Source organism: Misgurnus anguillicaudatus, chromosome 10 (genome assembly GCF_027580225.2).
Source record: "Misgurnus anguillicaudatus chromosome 10, ASM2758022v2, whole genome shotgun sequence".
Lineage (NCBI taxonomy): Eukaryota > Metazoa > Chordata > Actinopteri > Cypriniformes > Cobitidae > Misgurnus > Misgurnus anguillicaudatus.
The window spans coordinates 32,369,353-32,391,473 of record NC_073346.2 but is presented as its reverse complement, the minus strand read 5'-3'; the positions used below and the strand labels follow the sequence as shown (position 1 = coordinate 32,391,473).

At 34.4% G+C, this 22,121-nt stretch overlaps 2 protein-coding genes and 1 long non-coding RNA gene across 7 annotated transcripts; all 3 read right to left on the bottom strand.

Moving 5' to 3' along the window:
• Window positions 1–939: 939 nt before the first annotated feature.
• LOC129448500 (sialoadhesin-like) lies at window positions 940–21,987 on the bottom strand. 5 transcript variants are annotated; one of them, XR_012371729.1, is made up of 6 exons: window positions 21,724–21,987; window positions 17,748–18,104; window positions 17,207–17,659; window positions 17,053–17,107; window positions 16,849–16,916; window positions 940–1,539 (listed from the first exon to the last, which is right to left on the bottom strand). XR_012371729.1 is itself a non-coding variant. In XM_073872699.1 (3 exons), exons 1-3 carry the CDS (start codon window positions 21,755–21,757, stop codon window positions 17,388–17,390), a joined length of 663 nt encoding a protein of 220 aa, XP_073728800.1. In that variant the 5' UTR covers window positions 21,758–21,987; the 3' UTR covers window positions 17,206–17,387. The 5 variants fall into 5 exon arrangements, 1 of the variants encoding a protein (XP_073728800.1); XR_012371728.1 differs by lacking the exon at window positions 940–1,539 and adding an exon at window positions 16,406–16,717; XR_012371730.1 differs by lacking the exons at window positions 940–1,539; window positions 21,724–21,987 and adding exons at window positions 16,406–16,717; window positions 18,402–19,031.
• Window positions 2,623–3,810, bottom strand: LOC141367363 (uncharacterized). Its single transcript, XR_012371727.1, has 3 exons — window positions 3,665–3,810; window positions 2,981–3,370; window positions 2,623–2,871 (listed from the first exon to the last, which is right to left on the bottom strand). It is a non-coding gene; the product is annotated as an uncharacterized lncRNA (long non-coding RNA).
• LOC129449208 (myelin-associated glycoprotein) lies at window positions 11,425–12,154 on the bottom strand (the record flags this gene model as incomplete). Its single annotated transcript, XM_055211992.2, has 2 exons — window positions 11,425–11,696; window positions 11,782–12,154. Coding segments are annotated over 2 exons (645 nt in total), but the record flags the coding sequence as incomplete, so codon positions are not given.
• Window positions 21,988–22,121: the final 134 nt, after the last annotated feature.

Below are 22,121 nucleotides of genomic sequence, written 5' to 3'. Positions count from 1 at the left end.
ATATCAATAGAGCTTTGTTAATACATAGGAGCATGTGAATTATAGAAATTAAAACATAGATGAAATATAACATAAAAAGAAAACAAAAGTCAAAATTTCCTTGAAACATACAGTTGCACATGCATCAAAACCTAGTGTATACAGTATCTATGTAATATTCAAAGTTTCCTTATTTATTTGATTCCGAACCTACATATTCTCTTTAATCTGTGTGTTTTTGTGTTGACAGGTTTAAGACCCCATTCATGGACAATATGTGTTTTACAGGGTTGTAACGTTTATTTTAAAAACAATAACTGACAATAAAACTTCAGTGACACTTTAAAAGCATTTATAATTATTTCACATTATTAAAATATATACACTTATATACAACTTTTGTAAATTCCATTTGTTGGAGATGTTTTTCTACTCTTCCTTTTTTACATGTTTTTAAACCCCTAAGAATTACAAAAATATTTCAGATTGTATCTAATGTGTATCTTAAGTCTGTTCACATTTTTCATTTAACTCCATGAACCCTTACTCATTAGCATTCATTAATCTTTGTTAATGCCAATAAATTGTTTATGTTAGTTCTAATGCAAACAGTTACAACTTTAGATTCAGAGTTGTATAGTACTTAAGTATTTTTACTTTCTACATAAAAGTACATTTTCAATTATTCGTATTTTATTAGTGTTTTTCTTTGGAAAACAAACATTCAAAAACATATTATCATAATTTTTACTCCACTAAATTCAAGTTTTTGGTTTATATTTAATATTTAAGTACATTAAACATCTATACATTTTTTGTACTTTTACTTAAGTAAAAATATTTTTTACTTTTACTCAAGAAAGTAAAAGTACACAATTTTTATGTAATTAGGCATTAAATCAATTTTAATATGCAATATATAATGAATACACAGTATGATTCTATGCTTTAAAATGTAGTGAACATTTTAAGTAAAGAAAAGTAAATTTTTTCCCAGACAAACACTCTGATAAAGCACAGATGCTTGGAAAATGTAACTAAAATACTTAAGTCTTATACACCTCTGTTTAGATTAAAAAAAATGTATTATTAAATGCTGAAATTAACATGAACCAAGATTAATAAATGTTAGTTCATGTTGGCTAATGTAACTAATGTTAACAAATACAACCATATTGTAAAGTGCTACAATTTATTCTTATCTGCATTTCTAATCTACAAATACTGTGTGTATACATACAACTTTTGACTGCTCAAGATAACAAGGATCAATGCTGCTCCCTGGTGGCTATAAATACATATTCTGAGTGCATGCAAATAATATTTTCTAATACGCAAGATAATATTAAATAATTACTATAGTTAGTAAATTTACAATATTTCAGATTGTATATAAATTGTATCTTATAAGTTTGTTCACATTTCTCCTTTGACTCAATTCAATTCAATTCAATTCAATTTTATTTATATAGCGCTTTTCACAATACTTAACGAATCATCACTCCACTATAGATGGTTGAATCTTCATTTTCTTCATTTTGTTTCTCAGTGTTGGCCGCTCTAAAAGTAATGCATTACAGTGAGGCACACGTATATGAAAATTACAATACATTGAAATCAATATATTTTTTCACAAACAGTCAGTGATGAAACATATTGTGTCATTGTCCATAACCACTTAGATTACATTAGAAATGTACATTAAATATTTGGCTGTGGTGTTGTGTGTCTTGAATGCTCACATTTCTTTGGTTTTGATGCTGACAGATGCATATTGCACTTCCTCCTCCTGCAGTACATCCTCTGATCGCTGTAAAAGTACATTTTAAATAGAACTAAATTTACAATTAGACACATGGTCTCAAGATAACACTATCATAGCTTATTGTAGGAAATGTTGATATGAACATCATTTAAAAAAGAATCAAACCTGAGTTGTTTTTCCTAACTCCTCTGATGTGGTTGTTCCTTGAGTTTTTCTTCTCCTACAAATAAGAAGTAAAGAGTGAAATTTAGTCAGTTTTATGAATACCACATTTTTAGGAAATGCATCCAAATAAATATTTTAAGAATAATGTCTGATTCTGAATGAGACTGCATAATTATTTTTTGCTTGTTTTGTTTGTTTGTTTTTTTAGTTTATTGGTCTGTTTATGAGTTTATTGTTATGTTTTAGCAGATTTTTTTTAGCTACAGCTTTTCTGTACAGTTTTCTTTTTGTAATTGGTAAGGTGCAGTCGAACTGCTTGTCACAAGCTAACACTTCAAACACAATAACAACTGTCCTCTACCACCAACACATACACATTTCACAACTTATATATTTAGTCATTTTAACTGTCATCAGAGCTCCTGTGTGTTTATTACTGTCTGAGAGATAACACACTGTGTGCAACTACAAAAAACTCAAATTTAAGAAAGAACTCACCTTGTTATGAGTATCACAGCTGCAATAATGAAAATAATTAAGAATAAACAGGCTCCAATAATCCCAACCCAAAAAAATGTTATAGGCTGAAAAGGGAAGACAGACCCTGAAAACAAAAACAGCATTTATTCTAAAGTATAAGACATTTAATTCAGACAAAGATTTATTTACTGTGTTGATGTGAAAGTGTTATAATATGTTTATCCTACCTGCAATATACAGTCTGATTTGTTCTGATTCACTTAATTTAAAGTTTTTCAAAGAACAAGAGTAATTCCCAGAGTCGTCAGGAGTCACATTAGTGAAGGTGAGGATGGGGCCTGAATGTGGTATTGTTGTATGATCCTTCAACCATTGAAGATCTGGTAAATGACCAGGGCAGGACACAGTGCATGTCAAATTCAAAGAGTCTCCAACTGTTATGTTTTCATTGTCTCCTAACTTGGCCATTGACACTGTTAAATCTACCAAAAAAACAACATAAAATCATAGGAAATAAATACAATAATACTAATTAAAAACTACTAATAAGCATCTATGTGTGTAAGGACATTTGCTTTTGTTGTTATTTACCTTTTACTGTAACTGTAACATCTTCTCCATGTTTAGTTGAATAATATCCCCCTGGCCAATTGGTTATAAATCTGAATAAATACACTCCAGAACTCATTGAGTTAATATTATTGATCAACAAAGAACAATCTGAAATATTATCACCAGTGTACTGAAAGTTGCTAGGATTGTTTGTGTGTGAACTATTATAAACATACGGCCCATGAGTGTCACAATTTTTGTTTGTGGCACCTTTTGTGCTTTTATTGCTCTGTGAGCACCATAACACCTCTGTTACTTGTAAGGTATTGTTTGTTGGATATGTAAAATTACAGGGAATAGTGACATTGGATCCTCGCACTCCACAGATCGATGAAGGGTGAGACACTTTCCAATCAGTACCTAGAACACCTACAGATCAAGGTATTCTCTGTTTTACTGTACTATTTAAATACAGTACATCTAAAAATCATGCAAATCTGTAATATATCTCAAAATTCATTCAATAGACTTTCGTTTTTCTTAGGACTATGTTGTCACCTTTTTGAACAACAGTATACACTTAGTAAATTTTGTAATTTCAAATTTCACTTAGTTATTTCATAATATTCAGCTTATTTACATTCAGCTTAATTATATTTGATTTAATAAGAACATAAATAAAATTGATGGAACGATTAATAGCTTTAAAAAATAATTTCTTACCAGGCAGGAAAAGCAGAATAATTTGTAGCATTTTAATTCAGTTATTTACAGGAGTTTAGATATTAATGTGACTGTGTTAGCAGCTCAAGTTCATCCGTGTGAAAATCTAAAAGAACCTCTTTTATAAAACATGAAAAGAAGAAGTCTCTGTGAAGAAACTTCCTTTCTAATGACATCAATATAGAATTGCATCTTTTTTTTATCTTTGGGCCTAAATAAGCCATTACTAAACCAAAGGGGGTTAGTAATAGCCTGCATAATTTTTTCCATTTCTTCTGTTATTAGCTGACAACTAAACATCTTGTGTTACAATCTTATTTTAAAATCCTGTTCTTTATTAGTAACCAATTAACATTTCTTGCTCTCTCTGTATTATAAAAAAGTGTCAATAAATAAATGTAATGAAAAGACTATTCTCTTCTCATGCCTTTAAATTTATCAGCTTTTAGTTCCCAGCTCAGATAGTTGACCACTACACTACAGGTGGTTATGTCCTTATCTCTTTTTAGAAATTGTAGAAAAGTGATGGCAGTGCAGTAAACATAGATAGAAATATGTCTAAAAAACTAATTAGAAAATGATCAGAAAGAATATTAATTTAGTTAGTTTAAGTATTACACATACAACGTTATGTGGTGTCTATCTACTGTAGCTAGTACAGTTAAAATATACTTAGAAAACAATAAATTGTAAAATACAATTGTTTAGTAAAATTGTGCAAGTTTAGTAAGTTTTGCCAATGTGCCGGTAGTGTTTCTGTTTGTGGTGTTAGTGTCTGCGGTGTTGTGACAGACAGTAAAAATGCAGAGAAGTTGTGTCTTTATGAAGTTAAATGAACTTAACTATAAATTTACATTTTACTATAGCATAATAACAAATTGTAAATAGATATAGGAATACATTTATTTAATAAAATTATTTTTGCAAATTCTCTCTTTTTTTGCCACTCCAGTTGAAAGATTATTCATTTATTTTATTGATACTGTACAACACTATCACACTCTTACATCTTGTTATGAAAATAAAAAATGATTGTATCTGTTGTTGATGATGTATGTGTTAGCTGTGAGACTGCTGAGGTGAGGAGATGCATGACGATTCTCTTTTCAGGCCTTTAAACTTACCAGCTTTCAGTTCCCAGCTCAGATGATTGACCACTACACTACTACTGCTGGTGGTTATGTCCTTATTTCTCAATGCAGTGGTGATGGCAATGCATGCAGTAAACATAGATTTACTTTATGAGGAAACTTTATGATAAAAATATGTCTTAAGAAACAATTATCAGAAAGAATTTTAAGTATAATTTGCCTCACAGTTGCAGGGGTGAAATGTCATAGTGCTTGTTTAAGTATTACACATTAAAAGTTATGGTGGAACGTGGTGTCTATCTAGCTAGTACAGTTAAAAGATCCTACTTAAAAAATGACAAACTATACAATATTTGCATGTGCTAGTATAGCAAGTTTTGCCAATTTGTTATTGTTTGTGGTGTTAGAGTCTGCAGTGTTGTGACAGACTGTAACACCAGAGCAGTTGTGTCATCAGTATGTGGAAATTAAAATTGTTTTTTAAATGTAACCTTAACTTTAAATTTCCATTTTAGTAGATATAGCATAATAACAAATTCTAAATACATATAGGAATACATTTTATTATATACACTCTAAAAATGGCTGGGTTATTTGTAACCCATAATGGGTAAATATTGGACAGAGCACATGCTGTGTTAAAAATTACCCCGTGCTGGAATAAAAATTACCCAATGTTGGGTTGTTGTTATGCAACCATAGGGTGTAATAACCCAGCAGTTGGGTAAAAATAACCCAGCATTGGGTCAATTTTTAACCCAGCACGTGTTCTGTCTAATATTTACCCATTATGGGTCAAAAATAGCCCAGCCATTTTTAGAGTGTATTTTAGCAAATTCTCTCTTTGCCACTCCAGTTGAAAAATTCTGCATATATTTTAATGATGCATCACACTCTTACATCTTGTTATGAAATTAAAAAATGAACTACAATGAAACATTCATTTCTAAATGTGGTGAATGTGTTGTATACAGTATATACTGTATATATATGTATGTGTATATATATATGTATATGTGTGTGTGTATATATCGATATATATATATATATATATATATGCCATTATACTTACACAAACTTACTATCAGCTACTGCATGTCTGGTGGTACTCATAAACACCACCAGTGAACAATTAACACTGGTGATTTTCCTGTGTGTAATTAATTTATTTATTACACCATGTGTATTGGGTTGCAAAATTCCAGTAATTTTCATGGCTGGAAACTTTCAATGGGAATTAACGGGAATATATGGGAATTAACAGGAATTAATGGGAATGGGAATTTGAAAAAAAAGTGCAGAGTTGCCTTTAACAGGGAACTTAAATGTAGTTAAAAAAAATTTCAGCATAATTTTGTTTAAAACAACAAGATGTAATGCAATTTTTTAGCTGAATTTCTACCATGCACATTTCTCAGGCACATGCACACAGCACACTGTTTACTGAAGGGCCATTGAGGCCACACATCTTGCATGTACTTGCATTCTTCCATAACATGCACAGATAATTTCTTGAATCCTGCACACAAAATAATGTCAAAATGTAGGCTAGCATTATTTCATTGAAGATTTATGAGGCAAGCTATCAAGCTGTGATGCTCTTTTTTCTACATTTTGCTAGCAGTTTTCTGTTATCATACAGAAGTACTGTACCACCCAAAAGTTGGACACATTTCTATTTTTAATGTTTTTTAAACGACGTCTCTTATACTCATCAAGCTTGCATTTATTTGATCAAAAAATCCTTCAGAAATCATTATTAGAAATCAATATTAGAATTGATTCACAATAATTTTTTATCAAAAAAAATTCATGGCTTAATAAACTGTATCAGGATTCTTCAAAATTTGTATTACCTTGCATGCATGTCTGCTTATGACCAAACAAAATGTTTATTTATGTTTGTATATGATTTATTTATATAAATTTCCCAAAATTTTCAAACATTTTCATTAATTCCCATAAATTCCTGTTAAGTTTCCAATTTGGAATATTTGTAAAATTCCCCAGATTAAGTTCCCATAGAAAGTTTCTGGAAATTAACATTCCGCCCCTTGAATGTCTAGGGTATATATATATAAAACTCATTGAGTTTTCAATTAAAAGGCAAAATACTGGATATAAGATGTGGGCATCTTTTTTGAATATATATCATAACAAAAACAACAGAAGTTAACCTAACATAATATATATATAATAGGTAAAAGTAAAAAAATATTTAAGAGGTAAAAATAGGGGTAAACGTTTGGTCAGCATCATATACTTTTAAAATCTGGCCCTCGAAGGAAAGTATAAGACCTCTGCTCTACAAGCATTCATTCAAGAGTTAATAACTCTGATGGTGTGAACAGTTGCATAACACACATCTCTAAATAAGAATGCTCCCTAAACAAATTTTGAGTAAATATGATAATAATTTTATGTTTATAATTTTAAGTTTAAAAGAATACAGAGGCGTGTCCTTTGTTTTAGCCAATACTGCTGCATGGTCATTCGATGGAATGCAGTATCCTAAAATATTTGTATATCCAAAGTAATTAATGGCCATCCTAGCCTACACCTTACTCTTACATCTAGTGTGTTGTCCTTAATTTAACACATCTCTGTGTTATTTTTATAACAACACACTTTGCGTTGTTTTGTCCCTTTTATTTATATAAACTCAAAATCACCACGAAATGACACATTATGGGCTCTATCTTACACCCGGCGCAATGCAGCGCAATACGCGACGCAAGTGTCTTTCGCTAGTTTCCACCCTAATTTTCACGTTTAGCGCCGCGTTGTTTGAATAGCAAATGCATTTGCGCCCCCTTTTGCGCCCATGGGCGTTCTGGTCTGAAAACGAGGTGTGTTCAGGCGCATTGTTGGTGCGTTGCTATTTTGAGGCAACTAATAGACTACGCCATTGACCAACAAAAACCTGGTCTAAAGTCTAAAGTCAATGGCGTAATGTGTTTTATGTTATTTAAAAAGCGCATTAGTAATATGCGCCTATAAACGGGAGGACAAGGCGGGTTTGCTTATCACAAAGTACATGAATGCGCAGCAGCACAAAAATGCTTTTAAATATGAAAGATTAAAGGATTGAATGTAAAAGATTATTATTGAGTCTCTTGGACATAAATGAGGACTAATTATGAGACGTTAGAAGGCGCAAAGAGCTGCTTCACCTGCAGCCTGGTAAGTAAATAAATGCTTCGCTTTAAACAAATGCATCTGTTTTTAAATTATTTTTTTAATGCTACCTCACGGATTTATTGTATATGATGACTCTGTACCTGCGGATATGGTGAGATGAGAAACATTTTTAAGTAATGCTTAAAAAAACTCTTGGCTAAAAAAATGCTGTCCAAAGTGCTGAAACGTGAGTAGAGCCGTTTGTAAATTCTTTATCTCCTGTTTGTTACAAATAAAGTATTTTTAGAGTACAAACCTTATCTTACATACTTGTAAATTATTTTTTGATGATATTGGATAGCCATACATTTAAAGCAATTACAAGCCTGCTTTTTACTTCCATGACTAAAAGAAAACGGGTTTTAAAGGTTTTAATAAAAAAATAACAATTTCAATACAAGTGAAAAACAACACAATTATTCAACATTAATCTTAAACTGGGGATCTTCTTCCTCCGCTTAGTTTTTCAGTTTACAAAGTCCATCATCTAAATAGGGATTAGACATAGCGCCAGCGCAACTTGCTTTTAAAGGGGATGAGAGCTGAGTCTTTCTTTTTTTTTTATGCACGTTACGCCCAAAATACTCCCATTACAATAGGACCAACCCTTTTCGACCATGCGCCCTGCGCACAAACCATTTTTCCCGTCGTTAAATTAGCAAAAGTGGATTCAGACACGCCCATTTAGACGTTGCACTGTGCGCTTTAGACAATGCGCTTAGATCGTTAAAATAGGGCCCTATGTGTTGTTTTTAACACATTATGTGTCATTTCGTGTTGATTTTGAGTTCATATAAATAAAAGGGACAACACAAGATGTGTTAAAACAACACAAAGTGTGTTATTACAAAAATAACACAGAGATGTGTTAAATTAAGGACAACATACTAGATGTGTTGTCCTTAGACACATGATGTGTTAATTTAACACATTCATTTTAAGAGTGTAGAGAAAAGTGGTTTTGGTGATAAGGAGAAATGCTGTGGACCAATGGAAATATCCTATTCTTTCCAGTTTGGTCCTTCCCAGGTCATCCTTCCTGTTCTTTAAGACAGTGTTTTCGAATCCTGGCCCTCAAGGCCCCACTCCCAGAAAGTTTTAGATGTCTCCTTATTTAACACACCTGATTTAACTCATCAGCTTGTTAGGGAGACATGTTTACCATTTTTGAAGGAGGCTGATAAGTTGAATCAGGTGTTTTAAATAAGGAGACATCTAAAACTTTCTGGGAGGGGGGCCTCGAGGACCAGGATTGGGAAGCACTGCTTTAAGAGGTGTCTGGCAGTTACCCTAGAAGCCTTATCTGATGGAATTGGGCAGTTTATGATAGCCCACCAAAATCAACTCCAGTGTAGTAAACTTTTCTCCACCATGGCAGTTGGGGAGGAGCCCCAACTTGGGGAATAAAGCTTGGGGCCCTAAAATGCCTTTGTCTGCTGTTCACTACATCGTCATTGTAATTTCCATTTATTATAGATGTCTTGCACTTATTCAATCTACTTTTTTAAATGTTTTAAATATATTTTAAAGATATTCATGATTGTATCTGAATGGTATCTGTAACGAGAGAGACAGTGGAGTGGATTCCAAAAGCAAAAGTTTATTTAAAACAACAAGGGCAGACCAACCAAAAACAGAAGGCAGGGAGTTGTCAATAAAACCAGGCCGTAATCAAAAAGACAGACAGACAGTCTAACCATGCAAACAAGCAAGAGGGTAATCAAGTAATCAGTAAGAATAGGCACAGTGGTCATGGAACAATGGCTAATATGGCTATAAACGCTCTATACGCAGATAGAACTGACAATACTTCACAATGAGAACATAAAATGGCATGGCTTAAATATAGAAGAAGAGGAAGTAACTGTAAAAGAAGAGTGTGTATCCATATTCTAGTTTGGGAGGGGATGTCACGGTCGGTTTAAAGGAGAGAACCCAAATGCAGACACTGTAAAATAAACTGAAGGTTTATTTAAATAATAAACACAAAAACCCACGAGGGGGTAAAACAGGTGATGACAAAGTAAATACAAAACCAAGAAACAAACACTGGATACAAAATAACAGACTACTGAGTATAAGATTCAGGGAACACAAAAGACATGAACTGACATACTGAATCTTAGACGAACGAACGAGCACAAGACAGAGAACGAGAGGGCATTATAAAGACACAACACAAATGGGGAACAGGTGCACATGATTAATTAATCAAGACGAGAGCACATAAGGGAGTAGGGTAAAAGTGACAACACATTGGGAACATGTGGCCAAACCATACAATGATAATCCACATGTCCCCACACAAAACACAATACTGCCATGATCTTGCCCTATGAAATCAGACCTGAATCTAACACAAGGTCTGGCAAGACCATGACAGCAACAAGACACTGGGAACGCGTGGAAGCCACACACACAATATGACTCCACGTGTCCCCACACAGAACATAGTCCTGTCATGGTCTTGCCAAATGTACTCAGACCTGAATCTAGTACAAAGATCTGGCAAGACCATGACAGTACCCCCTCCTTTAAAGGCGGATACCAGACGCTAACAAGGGAAACACTAAACACGAGAGACCATGACAGGGGATGCCACCTGGTAGTGGGATAAATGGGTACACTCACATTAATTATGATATATGTGGTCTGTTAACATTTCTCCTTTAACTTCATAAAATATCACTGTAGTATAGATGGTTGAATCTTTCTTTTGTTGCTCAGTTTTGGCTGATCTGAAAGTAATGCATTACAGTGAGACACTTAATGAAAATGACAATACATAGAGATCAATATAATTATTTCACAAACAGTCAATGATTAAAAATATTTGTGTACTTGTCAGATTAGAAATTGTATATATGAAAAAATATATGGCTGTGGTGTTGCGTTTATTAAAAGCTCACAAAATAAAGCTGACAGATGTTTTAACATTTTTATGAGTAACAAAACAAATTGTAGCATCAAAAGAAAAATGCCTGACTGAGCAAGACTGTTTACATATTTGTTGCATATTTTTTATTTGCCTGTTTATGAGTTTCTTGTCACATATTAGCAGAAGTGTTTTTACGTACTGCTTTTCTTTACAGGTTTTTTTATTATAATAATTGGAAAACATCTCTTGTGCAGTCAAACTGCTTGTCACAAGCTAACACGTCTAACACAATAACCAGAGTCTTCTCTAACACATCCAGCTACACATTTCACAACTCATATAGTAATGTTTTTACCAGAGCTTCTTTGCTTATGACTTTCTCAGAGATTTGTAACACAAATCAAACTCAAATTTAAGAAAGAACTTACCTTATTATGAGTATCACAGCTGCAATAATGAAAGTCAAGACTAAACACACTCCAACAACATTTCCAACCCAAAATAATGTTGTGGACCAGGAAGTCTCTGGGAGGACAGATCCTGAAATAAAGTATAAGACATTTAATTCAGACAAAGATTTTTTTACTTGTGTTGATGTGTAAATAAAATGTTTACCAGTTCAGCATACCTTTAACATTCAGTCTGATTTGTTCTGATTCACTTAATTTAAAGTTTTTCAAAGAACAAGAGTAATTCCCAGAGTCTTTAAGAGTCACACTCCTAAAGATGAGAATGGGGCCTGAATGTGGTATTGTTGTATGATCCTTCAACCATTGAAGATCTGGTAAATGACCAGGGCAGGACACAGTGCATGTCAAATTCAAAGAGTCTCCAACTGTTATGTTTTCATTGTCTCCTAACTTGGCCATGGACACTTTTAAATCTACCAGAAAACAACATAAAATACATTAGAAAATATATACATTTATGTATTTTTCAAAAGTGCAGTTTTTAATTTTTTTATTTACCTGTGACTGTAACATTTGCTCCTGGTCCTGGTTTAGTATAACGTCCCACTGGCGAACTGGTTATAAATCTAAATAAATACTCTCCAGAACTCATTGAATCAATATTACTGATCAACAAAGAACAATCTGAAATATTATCACCGGTGTACTCAAAGTTGTTTTGAATGTTTGTGTGTGAACTATTATAAACATACGGACCATGTCTGTTACAATATTCATTTTCTCTCTTTGAGCACCATAACACCTCTGTTACTTGTATAGATGGGTTTGTTGGATATCTAAATTTACAGGGAATAGTGACATTGTATCCTCGCACTCCACAGATCGACAAAGGATGAGTAACATTCCAATCTTCAGTACAGAGAACACCTAGAGATCAAGGTATGATCAGTTTTACTGGACTATTTTAAACAGCTGTTCACAACATAAAGCAAATACAGTACATCTAATCATGCAAATCTCTGTTATATCACTAAAATTCATTCAGTATAGACTTTTTCTATACTTTTTCGTTTTTCTTAGGACTAGGTCACCATTTTGAACAATAGTATACACTTACAGTAGTACAGCAAATAGGCAGATATTGATGTATTTCATAATATTTAGCTTATTTAATCTTTTTAGCTTAATTACATTCGATTTAATAAGAACATAAATTAAAATAATGAAGAGATTAATAGCTTTAAAAATCACTTCTTACCAGGCAGGAAAAGCAGAATAATTTGTAGCATTTTAATTCAGTTATTTACAGGAGTTTAGATATTAATGTGACTGTGTCAGCAGCTCAAGTTCATCAGTGTGAAAATCTAAAAGAACCTCTTTTATAAAACATGAAAAGAAGAAGTCTCTGTAACTTCCTTTCTAATGACATCAATATAGAAATGCATCTTTTTTAATCTTTTGGCCTTAATAAGCCATTACTAAACCAAAGAGGTTTAGTGATAACCTGCATTTTTTCTTTTGTTATCAGCTGACAACCAAACATATTGTGTTTCAATCTTATTTTAAAATCCTGTTCTTCTTGCTCTCTCTGTATTACGAAAAAGTGTCAATAAATAAATGTATAAGACTATTCTCTTTTCATGCCTTTAAATTTAATCAACTTTCAGTTCCCAGTTTAGATAGTTGGCCACTACTGGTTATGTCCTTATCTCTCTTTAGAAATTGTATAACATTGTAAACATAGATAGACATCATAACAAATGAAACTTTATGAGGAAAATATGCCTAAAAAAACTGAATGATAAAAAAATAATTTTACTTTTACATATAATTTGCCTCACTGGCTAAAAAATATGCAATTGCAGTTCTTCCTTTATTAGCAGACAGTTATTTATATTACACAAAGTTATGGTGGCAATCTACCTTATACAGTTAAAACTATAAAATATTTGCATGTGCACGTATAGCAATTTGTGCCAATTTGTTACTGTCTGTATGTTTCTGTTTGTGGTGTTAGTGTCTGTGGTGTTGGGACAGACACAGGGCCGGCGTCAAGGGGGGGCATTCGCGGGCAGTGCCCCCCCGAACAGGTTGTTGTGCCCCCCTACAAAGTTTTTTATTACTTGAATATATACCAAGAATAATTAAAATAAATTAAACATTGAATGTTTCATGACTTGTAATGTAATCAAATGAGGAAAATATAGTTGATATATGTTTTCTTTAATTAAAATAGACCAGTTTCTCTGATTGAATGTATTGCCGCGTCTCACCCGTTTTACATCTTTAGCATATTTGTGACTTGATACTAGCAACGTGTTTTTTCGCGGCATTTTATGGATCGTGTAAAATATGGATATTAGAACATTTAGAACGAACCAGCACTGCCTGCTTCATCTGCATGCAAACACAAACTGGCTCAAACTCAGAGATTAGAGGTCGAGGTGGAATTTACAAATCTACAGGACACTGTTTTAAGGAAGTTTAATGTTCTTACACGCCGTCTTCAGCTATTTTAAAGGTAAGTTATACTTAAGCTTAAATGTGAAGTGTGGCTATAGACCGTTAACAGCATTACGACGTGATTATGGTAAAGCGGCTTTTTTAAAGCTGGGACGCGGTGTGCGCTGCGCTATGAAACCCATTCATTTCAATGGCTTGCGCCGCGCGAGGGCGGTTTGTTGTTGCGTCGAGCCAAGCGCGAGCGCAGCGGAGCTCAGCTTGCGCTCACGCCGCGGTCGAAGTTCAATAGTTTTTCGCATAGTTTGTGGTCTTTTGCACTTTATACGGGAAATGAGCTGACAGTCTGTACTGTGTGCTTGCTGTATTTGTTGTTTTAATGTCTTGTTTTTGCAAGTTATTGTTGCTATTGAGTGCCCCCCTGTTAGTTATGGTCTGGCGCCGGCTCTGGACAGACAGTAACACCACAGAGCAAGTCCTTTTAAGGAATTTAAGATTTCCATTTTACTAGATACAGCAAAAACACATTTTAAATACATATAGGAATACATTTTATTATTTTTAAAAAATATTTTAGCAAATTCTCTCTCTTTTTGCCTCTCCAGCTTAAAATAATGTATTTATTTTATTGATAAAACACTCTTACATCTTGTTATGAAAATTTAAATTGGACAATGAAACACTAAATTCCTAAAAGTGGTTAATGTATATCTTTATGCCATTACACGTACACAAAACTTAATATCAGTATTCAGCTTTAGTATACAGTTACAGCATAGGGTTGTGCTCCTAAACAGTACAGTATAAAAGAGATTACAGTAGTTTATGCACTTCTCTTTGTGGTGCACAGTGCCGAATTTCCCCTGCCAACTCTTTGCTTGTTGATGTATCTTTTAGCTGTAAGACTGCTGAGGTCACAAGACGCATGACTGGTAGAATAACATGTGCTTGGGCTGGATACTCAAGTTGGGGATTTTTCTGTCATAATGAATCCAATGTAATTGCAAAAACTTAATGGTTAAAGTAAATACTGAATATGTTACAATAAATAAAGCTCATGCACTTTTTTGCAAAACACTTAACACAGGCAGCAAAGGTTAAACACGAGGTTATCATTGAGTAAATACAATAACTCAAAACTGTTCACACTTAATAATGTTTTTACCACAATGGTACCCAATGGTACACAATGCAAACCAGCTTAGAGTGTACAGGTGTGTTGATTGTATATACAAACAATGAATGCTGCCCCAATCCCACATAAATTTATCTTCATAGACGAGGCTGGGTTTAACCTGACTAAAGTAGAAGAAAAGGAAGAAACATCACTGGCCATAGAGATATTTTGAATGTCCCGAGCATGGAGGCAACATCACAATATGTGCAATCATGCAGAATGGGAACCTCCATCGCCAAGTTAGGTCCTTACGACAAGGGCACATTCTCAAATTTCATGATCATCCACAATTTTCACTTTAATACTTCCGACTCTCACTTCCTTAATCCCATTAAAGGGTTTTAGTTGGCATGGTGGTGGAAGGTTTACGATCTCCAGCCTTATATCAGAAAACCTCATTCAAGCCATGGAGGAGGCCTTTGCCATTCAAGAAGATTCTTCCCCCGCTGTCTTTCGAGAGAGGACATTGCCTGTGATGTAGATGAAGTGCTATGGCCAGATTAAGCTAGGCGAAGAGATGAGTCTTAGGCGGTTTTTAAGCTTTCTTTTGTTTTGTCTCAGCAAATGTTTTTGTTCATATATATTGTATTTAGAATGTTCTGATTTTCAGTCCAAAATGCAACCGTTGAAAATGCATTGATCAATTGAACGCTTTTACAATGTGGAGATATATAATATTCTTGTTAATATGCAGTACTGTTTTCTGTTTGGTCAATATATTCATGTACTTTACTAAACAATATCTCTCTAAAAAAACCAAACCCATTAAAAAACTTGCAAGTGTTTAAGATTGAGTGTTTAAGTGGTTCAAACAGAATCAGATATGAATCAGGTGTGCTATACTGTGCCAAAGTTGGGGTTTGTTAAAGGACAAGTTCGGTATTTTACACCCAAAGCCCTGTTCTCAGACTGTCCACGACGAAACAGAACGGTTTCGACTGAAATCTGGACACCCGATGCTGGCCCGAGAATCCTCGGGTGTTTTTTGTATTACCCCACACCTCTACAATGGCTGCACAGGTGCACCGGAACAATCCTTCCCAAAATGCACCAAACCTTCATCCACAAAGACGTGAAACCCATCAGGTGGTCAGGGGCGCTCACTGATATGCTCACACAAAAATCGCTGCAGAAGATGCTTTCCAACAGGTTTTATTGTAGTTTTTGTCCAACTCCGTTGACTTGTATTAGATGTGCTGTGAGGTACGGGAACTTTGTTTGTATTCTTGCAATTGGCAAAGATGGAATTATCGCCACCAACTGGACTGAAGTATCTATTATTCAAGCTCTCAACGGAAGAATGTACGGGTGTGAGGCGTTTGGAAAAAAAGGTCCACAATTTACAACGAATGGTAAAACACCTGTTGGAAAGCAACCTTTGCAGCGACTTCCATGTGATCAGTGAACACCCCTGACCACTCGGTGAGTTTCACGTCTTTGTAAACAAAGGTCCAATGCATTCTAGGAAGGACCGTTCCAGCGCACCTATGCAGCCACTGCAGAGGTAGGTGACACAACAGAAACCGAAAACTCTCGGGCCAGCACCACACGTCCAAACCTCAGTCAAAACCGCTCCACTTCACCACAAACAATCCGAAAACAGGGCTTCAAGTGCAAAACACCAAACTTGTCATCTAAATTTTTTATGTTTTGAATTAAGTGTTTTAAATGAACAAAGATCTGAGGTGTTCTGCTACTTGTAGATGTTTTGCCACTCTTCCAAATGGTTTCATTAAATGTTTTACATGAACCCCTAAAGAATTAAAGGGAAATGTTCACATTTCTCCTTAAACTTCACGAACCCGTACTCCACTATAGATGGTTGAATCTTCATTTTTTAGCTCGGTGTTCGCCGGCCTAAAAGTAATGCATTACAGTGAGACACTCATATGAAAATCACAATACACAGAGATCAATTAAATTAGATTAAATTAGAAATGTATATGAGGAAATATTTAGTTGTGGTGTTGTGTGTCTTGAATGCTCACATTTCTTTGGTTTTGATGCTGACAGATGCATATTGCACTTCCTCCTCCTGTGGTACATCCTCTGATCGCTGTGAAAGTACATTTTAAATAGAACTAAATTTACAATAAGACACGTGGTCTCAAGATATCACTATCATAGCTTATTGTTTAGGAAATGTTGACTTAATGGGTAATTATGTACATCATTTAAAAGAAGAATCAAACCTGAGTTGTTTTTCCCTCGTCCTCTGATGTGGTTGTCCCTTGAGTTTTTGCTTTCCTAAGAATAAGAAGCAAGAGCCAGTTATATGAATACCACATTTTAGGCAATGCATCCAAATTTTAAGAAAAATTTCTGATTCTGAGAATCAGAACTCACTTTTTTATGAGTATCACAGCTAAAACAATGAAAATAATCAAGACCAAACACGCTCCAATAATCCCAACCCAAAAATATGTTGTGGACCAGGAAGTCGAGATAGATCCTGAAATAAAGTATAAGACATTTAATTCAGACAAAATTTATTTACTTGTGTTGATGTAAAGTGTTTATAAGATGTTTACCAGTTCAGCCTACCTTTAACATTCAGTCTGATTTGTTCTGATTCACTTAATTTAAAGTTTTTCAAAGAACAAGAGTAATTCCCAGAGTCTTTAAGAGTCACACTCCTAAAGATGAGAATGGGGCCTGAATGTGGTATTGTTGTATGATCCTTCAACCATTGAAGATCTGGTAAATGACCAGGGCAGGACACAGTGCATGTCAAATTCAAAGAGTCTCCAACTGTTATGTTTTCATTGTCTCCTAACTTGGCCATGGACACTTTTAAATCTACCAGAAAACAACATAAACACACAAAATATTCATTCATTAAATTTTTTTAATGTGCCATTACATTAAAAAACATTTACTTTATTACCTGTGACTGTAACAGTTGTTCCTGGATTAGATGTCCAACGATCCGTTGGTGAACTGGTTATACATCTGAATAAATATTCTCCAGAACTTGTTGAATTAATATTACTGATCAACAAAGAACAATTTGAAATTTTATCACCAGTGTACTGAAAGTTGCTTCGATTGTTTGTGTGTGAACTATTATAAACATACGGCCCATGTCTGTCACAATTTTTGCCTTCACTCGTTAAGCACCATGACACCTCTGTTACTTGTGAGGGTGTGTTTGTTGCAAAATTACAGGGAATAGTGACATTGGATCCTCGCACTCCACAGATCGATAAAGGACGCGTCAAATTCCAATAAGTACTGAGAACACCTGCAGATCAAGGTGTGATCAGTTTTACTGGACAGATTTTCACAACATAAAGCAAATACAGTTCATCATCAATAAGAATCATGCAATCATTTCATGAAAATTCCTTCAGTAAAGACTTTAGTTTAAAGCCTATATTATTGTGACCATTTTGCTCAACAGTATACACTTAATGAACCAACAGAGAAGATATTGATGTATTTCATATATATGCAGTTTATTCACACTTGGAATTAAATCAGATACAAAACGAAACTTATAACAAACAAAAGATTAATAGCTAAGAAAATCACTTCTTACCAGGGAGGAGAAGCAGAAAAACGTGTAGCATTGTAATTCACGTTCTTAGTTATTAGTACCAATAATTTAAAATAATATATAATTAAATATGCTATATGATTATTAAATATACAGTAGTTTAGCGTATGCGATTGTGTTAGCCGCCCTGGTAGGGATATTAAATTGAGAGAACTAGAATCTACTGTATAAAAGATTAAAAGAAGAAGTCTCTGTGAAGTAACTTCCCTTCTAAAGAGTCACTGCCCTTTTTACCTTGGGTCTTATGTAAAACTGGATGATGACTTTACACACTCTCAGGAAGGATTTACACATCTTTATGCGTCAAGCTTTTAACACATTATGTGTAATTTTAACACATTATGTGTCATTTTGTGCGTTATTGTGTTGAACTATAACACAAGATGTGTTAAAAATAACACAAAATGTGTTGTTTCAATAATAACACAGAGATGGGTGGATTCTGGGAAAACACATTTAGTGTGTTGTCCCAGAATCAACACGAATGTGTTGTTTTTAACACATTTGTTCTAAGAGTGCAGGGTGAAATGCCAGCTTAAAGGGACACTCCAATTTGTGAAAATATGCTCATTTTCTATTTGCTCTAGGGTTAAACATTCGATTTTTACAGTTTTGGAATTCATTCAGCTGATTTCCGGTCTGGCGGTACCACTTTTAGCATAGCTTAGCACAAACCATTGAATCTGATTAGACATTAGCATTGCACTAAAAAATAACCAAATAGTTTTGATATTTTTCCTATTTAAAACTTGACTCTTCTGTAGTTACATCCTGTACTAAGACCGACGGAAAATTAAAAGTTGCGATTTTCTAGACTGATAAGGCTAGGAACAATACTCTCATTCTGGTGTAATAATCAAGGACTTTGCTGCCGTAACATGGCTGCAGGAGGCGCAATGATACGCAGAGCCTGAAAATAGTCCCCTTGGTAAACTTTCAATAGCAGGGGACTACTTTCGGGCACTGCGTATCATTGTGCCTCCTGCAGCCATGTTACAGCAGCAAAGTCCTTGATTATTATGCCACAATGAGAGTATAGTTCCTGGCCATATCTGACCAGAAAATCGCAACTCTTAATTTTCCGTCTGTCTTAGTAGACGATGTAACTACAGAAGAGTCAAGTTTTAAATAGGAAAAATATCAAAACTCTTTGGTTATTTTGATTGCAATGCTCTGATCAGATTCAATGGATTATGCTAAGCTATATGCTAAAAGTGGTAGCGCCAGACCCGAAGATCGGCTGAATGGATTCCAAAACGGTAGAAAATCAAATATTTAAATATAGGGGAGCTAGAAAATGAGCATATTTTCAAAAAAGTGGAGTGTCCCTTTAAAAAATGCCTGCAATTGACTCCTTCAATAACACATCAACATAGATGTTACTGATATTACACAAAATTTGATATAATATTTAACCACCCAGTGAAATAGGCCTACTATTTATTTCTGAATATTGTTAACGTGTGGTATTGCTGTATTTTGGTCAATTTGGTTTTTCCTTTAGTGTGGATAAAACCTGCAGGCGAGTTGACATTAGGGGAGAGTGGGGCAAAGTGAGCCAGTGGGTAAGTTGACCCACCCCCTGTATCTAGGCTACCATACAGATTTGTAGCCATCTGACCACAAATCCAGGTAGCAACTATCATTTCTATTTGACTTTGGTAAAGAGAAGCACAAGTTAAAGAGATAAGTATGATTTTTTTACAAAAAACTGTTTTTATCCCGTCAAAGTTAAATTTATACATGTCAAGTATAATGGCTGTTATGTTAAAGCAAATTTATCCAGGTCTAAATATTTCTACCATACATATTGGTGATAGGCTAATGTATAAAACCAGGTCAATGATTTAGCTAAAGATTAGCCTGAATTACTAAACTAGGCAGTTTTTCCCAAAATGGTGGGCGTGGGGCAAAGTGAACCAAATGCTGTGGGGTAAACTGAACCAGCGGTTCAATGTACCCCACCATGATATTTAGTTAAAAACATTTTAAATAGAGCAATCAACATTATTATTATCATTACCCTTCCAAATAGGGCAAAAATAGACAATTTCATTAAAATGACAAATCCTAGGGTTGTAAATGGACATTTAAAAACGTTTCTGGATAATGTTTGCACTTAATAAAGTTACATACTTTCTATGTAAATATGAAAGAACAATTTAACAAATTATTTCAATGCATTCTTTGGCACCCTTAAAATTACATTTAAGAATGGTGTGAATTTTTTTAACTATGTTCGGGTTTAAACAAAAAAAGTCAGTGTGTCAGTTTACCCCTTCACATGGATCAACTTACCCCTCAGCTGGGGCAAGTTGAGCCACAAGAGCACTTTTTTTTGAGAAGCTACCTTTTCAAAGCCCTTTGTTATAAAGGCATTCTTATCATTTCATTTGACAGGAGACATCCTTAAATAAAGGTTGATGTTTTTGTTTGACTTCTGTCTCATTTTTTCAGGCAGATAAGGCAACATATGTAAAAAGTGGCTCATCTTACCCCGCTCTCCCCTATAGGGAAACATAATACAGGTCAGTACACTTTTTGCAACCAAAACCCAAGGGAAACTGTAGAACATGTTTTGTTAGATTGACCAGAATATAAAAATGAGAGAACGATCATGCTAAAAAACATTAAACCACTAGGATTACTAGCATCATATTGGAAAGTTTACTTTCTTAACTGTAAGACCATCAAACACCTCATGGATTTCTTAAAATCAACCAGATTATTTGAGAAGATTTAGCGAACAGTGTTTTTTTATTATATAGAGGGTATGCAATGCATTGATGTCACTTTTCCACGTGACCACGCCGGAGCACGCCCTGTTGAGTGGCAAATGTTCATAGCGGCTGCTGCGAAAATGCCAGTAAAACTGAACATTATACGCTTTAAATGAATTTAGTTGGACTTGATAGCAGAGGTGGACAATACTTAGTTACATTAGTTACATTTTCCAAGCATCTGTGCTTTATTAGGGTGTTGTTTGTATCGGGAAAATTTTACTTCACTACATTCTAAAGCATAGAATCATACTGTCTGTTCTTTAATATTGCATATTAAAATGTATTTAATACCTAATTACATTAAAATTTTGTAATTTTACTTGAGTAAAAGTATGTTAATGTACTTAAATATTAAATGTAAAACAAAAACTTTTATTTATGAAATGTTATAGTGTAAAACTTATGATAATATGCTTTGGAATGTATGTTTTCCAAAGAAAAACACTGATAAAATACAAATACTTGAAAAAATACTTTTAAATGGAAAGTAAAACCTCTACTCTAGCAACTTGTCAACCCACCTGTCGTCAGTGGACGTTGGCATGGACGAACCATTTACTTCTCCTTTCGGTGTTTTTTGGCAGTGTGTAAAACGATAGCTTCGAATTCTTGTTAATCTGTTAGTACAGTCTATCGCACAACAGCTTTTTCCCATTTAGACGCGTTTTCCCCGTGTTTCGCTGAGTTCACACTGTACACAAATGCTGCCGCTACGTACTTTGCCACTCATTGGGCGTAACCGCAGTCGTTTTCGCCGAAGGTGACGTCACGTGCATACCCTCTAATGCTGCTACTCTGCGTTCCAGGCAAATCACCCGTAAATCACGACTTCAAAACCACGACTCACGACTCTGAACTGGGAGTACATCGATCTAGTACGAGTTCACGGGTGGGAAGACACGGGTTTGACTGCCGTTCC

Bases quoted from the DNA above. Each gene is read 5' to 3' on its own strand.
- LOC129448500 (XM_073872699.1), bottom strand. From the start codon at position 21,757: ATGGTTCGTCCATGCCAACGTCCACTGACGACAG. The intron at 18,105-21,723 runs GTGGGTTGACAA...CTTGATCTGCAG, and splicing joins CCAACGTCCACTGACGACAG to GTGTTCTCAGTACTTATTGG. The intron at 17,660-17,747 runs GTAATAAAGTAA...GTTTTCTGGTAG, and splicing joins AACAACTGTTACAGTCACAG to ATTTAAAAGTGTCCATGGCC.